Here is a 7,481-nt window from a genome sequence, read left to right on the forward strand (position 1 = left end):
TCGGTAGCTCGTTCTCCGAACTGTGGTCAGAGAGGGCTCGGTAGCTCGTTCTCTGGACCGGATGTGGAAAGTCCTGGTGAGTGAAGCCAGGCAGTGGGAAAGTCCTGGTGAGTGAAGCCAGGCAGTTGTGAAAACCCTAATGAGTGAAGCTAGGTGAAAGTCCTGGTGAGTGAAGCCAGGCAATGGGAAAGTCCTGGTGAGTGAAGCCAGGTAGTTGGAAAGTCCTGGTGAGTGAAGCCAGGCATGGTAAGTGAAGCCAGGTGAAAACCCTAGTGAGTGAAGCTAGGTGAAAGTCCTGGTGAGTGAAGTCGGGCAAGGAAAAATCCAGATGGATCAAGGGTGATCGGACATCTGGTGTTGAGAAGGTCAAGTAGGTCAAGGGAGTGACCGGATACTTGACACGAAGAGAAAAGTCCAAGTGGGTCAAAGGGATTGACCGGACACTTGGTGGGGAGTCTTAGCAGGTCAAGGGAGTGACCGGATGCTAAGCATGATGTACCAAGAGGTCAAGGTTGACCAGATATTGGTTTGGACTTGGTTTGGGCAAAAACCAAGACCTGGATCGGAGACCGATCGAGCGATCGATGTGCCTCGGAGCTTATTGATCGATCGGGACCGATCGAGCTTTGATCGGTCCCGGGACCGATCGAGTCTGCAGAGTTGGGCAACTCTGAAAGATTCGATCGGTCCGGGACCGATCAACATAAACTGATCGGTCCCCGCGACGGTCAGATCACTAAGGCTCGGTGATGCACGATCGGTCGCAGTTGGCTTACAACGGCTAGACTTCTGTCTTCTGTTCTTCGCAGGTGCAGTGTAGGTTAAGTGCAGGTTATAAAAGGAGTTCAAGGGCTTCTACAGTGGTGCTTCTCTTCTTCTTCCTACTCCTGACTGTGATCGAGCTTTGCTGAGCTCTTAGCTTACTGAGCTTCGTGTGAGCTCCTTCTTGAAGCTTCGGGTGAGCTTTCCTCGACTGCTGTGAGTTTCCTGAAGTTGCTGCTTCGGATTCCAGTCGACAAGAACAGTAGGCAAGCTTTGTTTTGTACATTCATATTGTCTTCTGTTTTGTGCTGTATTTTTGTACACCTTTCTTGCTGTTGCAAGAAGTTTCTGTGGCGAGGTTTCTCCACCCAGAAGGAGTGTTCTTATTAGCCGATTTTCCGGGGACTCATCCACCGACGGATTGATAGGCTTCGTCCACCTTACGGACACGCCGAGGAGTAGGAGTTTCATCTCCGAACCTCGTTACATCGACGAGTTTGAGGTTTGCTATTTTCCGTTGTCGTTTCTATTGTTTATTTCCGCTGCGCTAACCTTGATTTGTAGAAAGAAACGCGAAGATTTGGGGCGGCTATTCACATCCCCCCTCTCTAGCCGCGTCCATCGATCCTAACAGTTCGTACCCTCGATTTAAGTGCAGAGAATTATATCAATCGTCGGATCCATGATCTTCTAAAAATTAAAATGTAAAAATATATAATAATGATGATAATATTATTATTAATAGTAATATATATATATATATATATATAAATAAAATCTACGATATTTGATTTGATTTTTATTATTTAGAAAAATGAATAATTTTATTGGGTTTTTATATTAACTCTATTTAGTTTATCTTAACTATAGCTAGAAATTAATTAATTTAATTTAGTAAATTTTTAATCAAAATACTAAAGTTAAAAAAAAAATCATTCTTTCTCTCGCTCACATGGTCACTACCCGTTGTTGTTGCTGCTACACGGTGGCAGTGAACCCGCTTGTTGTTCACTGTTGTCATTCGCATAGGATGGCACTTGGCTGCCACTGTCTGCTGCCACCTCTGGCCGCTACGCCTTTGCGTGCTTGCTGCCACCTCCGTCGCACCTATGCCCTTGTTGCCACCTCCTTCTGCCATCACTAGCCGTCCGTTAGTTGCTGGTCGCTGCCGCAATCCTACGTAAACAGTGGCGATGTCGGTTGTTGTCGCCGCCTGCTGCCACCTTCGGTCGCTACTCCTCTGTGTGTTGGATTGAAAATGCTAGAGGATGGGGTGAATAGTATTTATGACTTTTTCATTTTTTTCATAAATTAATAGTATATGTAGTGGAAAGAAAGAATTCAAAAGAAAAATCAATAGAGATAAAGTTAACATATTATTTTTACTTGGTTTGGAGCATGTGACGACTCCTGTAAGGCCTACAATCGTTAATCATTTTCATTGAACAATCCACTAATATTTTTGAATAAATACAAGTACAAAGTGATAATAGTTTAAGTGCTATAAACGAAATTATACCGATAATTAAAGATTAGGAGATTCATGCTTTCAGTCATCGGAGTAGCGTTACATCGTTGTTGAGTTGTCTTTGGAGCAGCGCGCAAGAGAGTAAATTGTTGGAGTTGTTATCTTTGAGGTGCTAGTCGAAGTCCATTTTATAGGCCACCTCCGAGCGCCTGAACTAGTCTCGGGCACCCCCATGTGGCATCCTCTCATCGAAACTCTATCTAGTAACTTTTATCCTTACCTAGGCACCTGGACCACTCTTGGACGGTTGGATACTGACATGTGTCAACCAATTGGAACACGTCAACTTATCTGCACGCATGGTTGAGTTTGGCCCAGTCTGAGCGTCTGGACCCAGTCCGAGTGTCTGGATGCCCATTTTTTGGTCAATCTTCTAGCTTCAATTTCTTGCACCACAAAGTTAGCACAATATGTAAAATATATTATTTTGAATGAATTTGACAGTCTTGGGGCTGTCCGATTCTGACTTTCAGATTTTCATGAAATCCTAAGTTGAACCGACGCCTACTGTTCCCTTAATGGGGAATGCATCATTATCTACTCCTCTCAGGAGAGTTTACCTGATGTCAAATCAGTTCTTCAAACCTTTTGGACTTTTGCTCAGCATCCGAGACTTCAAAACTTTCTGCTGGACGTCTGATCCCTAACCCGTCCAGTCTTCCACTTAGTATCCGCAACCTCCAGGAATTTCACCTGCTATCGTTGACTAGTAGGATTTTTTCCCCCGATGTTTTCGACCTGCTAAGACTTCTGCCCAGTTTCTGAGACCAGGGCTTCCTTGCCTTGTCGTAACTAGAGGTTTCCACCTGTCTAGTATTCACTAGAACTTTTACCTTGTCTAAACTCAATTAGAACTTTCCTACACACTCAGTCAGACTTATTAGAAAAGTAATAACGCTTAACTTTGAACCCTTTGTCATTATCAAAACTTAAGTTCGATCATTTGGTGCTTCCTGCACCAACACTGCACGTCACTACTGTGTCTACACAAAGCTTTGGTAGCAACCTGCGCACGTGAAGGAGCGTAATGCGGCCCGGCTCCCGCTAGACGACCACGCTTGACTTCGATCATGCTCCGATTATTCTGAGGATAATTTCGGAAGTTTTTTTTGCTTAATATCTAGAATCGAGAAAAACCTCGGCAACTCGAGGTAATCTAATTCCGGGTTGGGTGCCCCGATTCATGACGTTTGCTGACGTTTCAAAATCAAGAAAAACTTCAAAATCGAGAAAAACCTCGAATCAAATACACATGATAACCAAAGGCAGATAACTATGATCATCCATGATAAATCCTAAACCAAATACGCCCTTAGAGTTCCACGGGAGCTCTAACAACTATATGACTATATAGCTTTAACGAATATAAATACTAAAAATTAAACAATGCATCCTAAACAATAACCCTAATAAATCTTAAATCTCATTGTGAGAAAGTAAAATTCTAAAATCACATATCATAAAATACTCTAAACAATTCATAGTAACTTTTGATGGATTCTTCATAGTGTCAAATTAAAGTATCTTCCTGGTAACTTGTGCAACTTAATTTTGTCAAGAATTTAGATAGGGCATCTCCAATGTAAAATTTATTAGTAGTTTTATAAAATAAAAAAAGTTGAATAAAAAAATTTAAACTATTATAGAGATGAAATTTGAGGTTTGTAGTTGAAGAGCAGTAGTGAAAAATTCAAACGTATTTTTTTGTCTTGAAATTGATGTAACATGTATGAATCCATACAATTATATGTTAAAAATTCGATAAAAAAATTCACTTAAATAATAATCTCAGTTAATCTTGTTGACTATCTCTGGAGTCGAGCTGGTCATCGAAGGATTGTCAATGAGACTAACAAGGATTATAAAAAAAAAATTACTTAAAACTCTAATCATTAGATATTTTAATAAAATTTTATAATCTTGATGTGGTAGATGGAAAACATTTAAAAAAAAACTCATTTAAAGTTGTAACGAGATACCTTGACATTTGGAAGGGGAAGAGGTGGGTCAGAAAAACATACGAGGAAAAGAAAAGTTATCATGAGGAAAAGTTAACGCACAATTTTGGATGAAGGATCTAATGGCTGAGCTTTTAGTCTGACTTTTTAAGGCTGACAATTAAAAGTGCAACATCCAAGACTAGTTTAACTAGAGGGATAATTTTTGCAAAAAAAAAAAAATAAGACATCCTTTTAATGATAAACTAACAAAGGATGACCTTTGATGATTAAAATATACTTTCCATCTTACCCCCATCAGATAACCACTATGTCATCTTAATTAGGACTGCACGTACCCTCAGCTTGCCTAATCCTGTGGTCTGCTTTCGTGGTATGACTTGGCTTGTTTGGATAAGGACAGTGTACTAGTTTAATTTGACTCATGACTTGGCTTGTAGGTGGCATCTTAATTACCTGGTCTTGTAGATAGATACATCTCTTCTTTCATCCTAATTATGTACTAATATACTCGTAATCTAGTGCATACTGACGAATAATGGTTTCGAAGTACTTATGTTCCTAATTACTTTACATAGAGTTGGATGTACATGTATGCTCAAATCTAATTAACAAGCCTGATATGATACATGGTACGGTTCTACGACCGGCCAGCAACTTTGCTGAATAAAGTTGAGACAGTATTATCATTGTGATAGTGTTTCAGAACGTTAAAAAGCCATTTTGCAAAGAAAAAGAAAAACAAAATCAAAAGGCATGCATGCAGTAATTCATCACTTGGTTTTCTCGCAGTGAATTCACATATCTAATGCGTTGCAGCTAGAAACCACCAATGTCATTATCACCACCTCCTGGTTTTTAAATATAATGGAGTTTGGCTTTGTGGCAGGGCCCTACTACTCCACAAATTAAAATACTTTCTGATTCATCCTCTAGTCTTAGCAGCCATGAATTTCCTCTTTGCAATTTGAGGAAAACAAGAACAGTACGTTCGGTGCTGGCCTTTAATTCATTTCTGTGCTGCTATGACGAGAGATTAGCGTGGTGGGACGCAACCACCCTTCAAAGCGGTGAGTGATCATTCTTTCCTGATGTTACTGCGATCCGAAAAGGGCAAACTGAGAAAGAGAACTTTGAGGGCCAAATTTATGAAAACAAACAAGTAGAAGAGCCAAAATGGCAAAATGAGAGCGATCCTTATTTAGGCGGCGCCAGGGATATACGCAGGGACATTGCGGTAGGCGTTCTAATTTAGTTACAGTCTCGTAACTCTTGTAGTATATCTATTGCAGACAAGGCATTGAAGGAAGCTGCGGAGCCGAGAAAGAGCCTGACTGCAAAGTGTTAAGAAGCATGCAAAAGGAGGGGACACGTGCAATCTCGTCGGCGACTCCTCTGCCTCCACGGCCTTCGGCGCCCCGGCCGGTTACCGCAAAGCCGGCAAAGGTGAAGAGTTTCACGAGGGAGGAGATCGACCGGTACTGGAGGATGAGAAGGATGGTCGAAGAGGATCACCTCCTCTTCGCTGAGAAAGCGGCGGCTAGGATCAGGGCCAAGGCTTTCAAGGCACGCAACAGAGAATTAATGTTCCCCGCCACTTCTAGCTAGCTAGTTATATATTGCTTTCAAACAAGTGCTTATCGAAAGTTCGATCGATCGTTCTCGGGATTAATTAAGCTTTGCTTGTGTGGAGCGTGCAGGAGGAAGACCAGAGGCGATTCGAGGAACTGCTGAAGGAGATGCTGGAAGAGAAGGAAGACGAGAAAGCCGATGCCGGAGAAAACAAGGAGCCGCAGATAGGAATCAAGGACTGGTAACCAACAAACTCTTTATTATTATTATTATTATTATTATTTTTGTGATAACAACAACCTATTACCTATGCATTGTCTTCCTATTATCTAAAAAATGTAGTTTGTTTTAAATTTTTAAGTCATGGTAGGTACGTAGTATTTAATAATTGGGCTAGCTTCATATATTAGTATAATCGCAACTTGACGATGACTAATTGAGAAGGAAGTGGACATTGACCCAGAGACGCAAAACGGCAAAAGGATATATCGTGCTCCCTTCTCCACTATGGATGATCGCCTTGGCAGGCACTACGCTGCGGAATTAGGTTGGACACTCACGCCAATGAGTGGAACTTCTTTTCAGGTTGAATTTAAGATAAACACTAATTGAGTTCGGACTTAATTGTAAACTTCAAATTGAATTTGATTACCTGCCGGTCGCCATCCAAAGATCGAGTTCGATTGAAACTGAATTAAAGCATCTGTAGCGATGATGTAGTTGTGTTGTTAATTTGTTTTCATTTGGTGCAGGTGGACCAAAAGCAAGTATGCCTACCTGAACCAACCAGCGATCAAATCTATGGGCATGGGGGAGAAGAAGGCGCCCGGCCTCCACGAAGCCTGCTTCTACCTCTTTCCTCCGGTGGAACCCGCATGTGTCACGCCCTTCGGAGTTTATTAGGGCGGAGACAAGGGAGGAAATGCATGAATATATAGATAAATAAATAAATAAATAATCACTATGGTGATGAATATGATGTGATGTGATGTGACGTGTGTGTTTAAAGTTAGAATTAAATTTGATGGTTGCTGCTAATTAATGGCACGCTTGCGCGGTTGCGCTTTGATAACTAGTAAGTTTGGATTTTTGAAATGGTTGCATGTCAAAGGTTGGTGAAGATGTTGATAATCTGATGATTCAATAATTTTTGAATTGTGCCCCTCGGGGTACTATTGGTGCGATAGTAAAGGTAAGAACGAATTTTTTAAGTAGTAGGATTTAATTCTCCTACAACACAAATTAATATCGACGGAGTTCCAATAACTCATGGTGTTAGGCTGTCTGTCATAATTCATCTATACTTTTAAATTTATTCAATCATCGATAAAAATTTTCTGTGATAGGATCAGCGTAATTGAAAAAGTAGAAATACTTGCACAAGCTTTATATACTATTTTTAAATTGTATTTAAAATTTATATTTACTAAAATATATTTCTATTTTTTTATTATACTACTCGTTTATCAAAATAAGTATCTATTTTTTATTATACTTCTTTATAGTGAACTATTTCTTCACCGTCATTAGATTGTTATATATTTCAAAATTAACCGTACTTCATTTGTGGGCGTGACTGTATTAATTGACTATACATTTGTATCGAAGCTGTCACAAATCTAGACTAATAGTCGACTATAATAAATTTAATATTTTAATAT

At 40.2% G+C, this 7,481-nt stretch overlaps 1 protein-coding gene across 1 annotated transcript; it reads left to right on the forward strand.

The window, feature by feature from the left end:
• Positions 1-5,157: 5,157 nt before the first annotated feature.
• Positions 5,158-6,915, forward strand: LOC121985649. The gene is made up of 4 exons (XM_042539233.1): positions 5,158-5,318; positions 5,541-5,814; positions 5,949-6,061; positions 6,573-6,915. The coding sequence occupies exons 2-4, from the start codon at positions 5,602-5,604 to the stop codon at positions 6,721-6,723; spliced, it is 477 nt and encodes a 158-aa protein (XP_042395167.1). The 5' UTR covers positions 5,158-5,318; positions 5,541-5,601; the 3' UTR covers positions 6,724-6,915.
• Positions 6,916-7,481: the final 566 nt, after the last annotated feature.

This window comes from Zingiber officinale, chromosome 1B, assembly GCF_018446385.1.
Source record: "Zingiber officinale cultivar Zhangliang chromosome 1B, Zo_v1.1, whole genome shotgun sequence".
In the NCBI taxonomy this organism is placed as follows: Eukaryota; Viridiplantae; Streptophyta; class Magnoliopsida; order Zingiberales; family Zingiberaceae; genus Zingiber; species Zingiber officinale.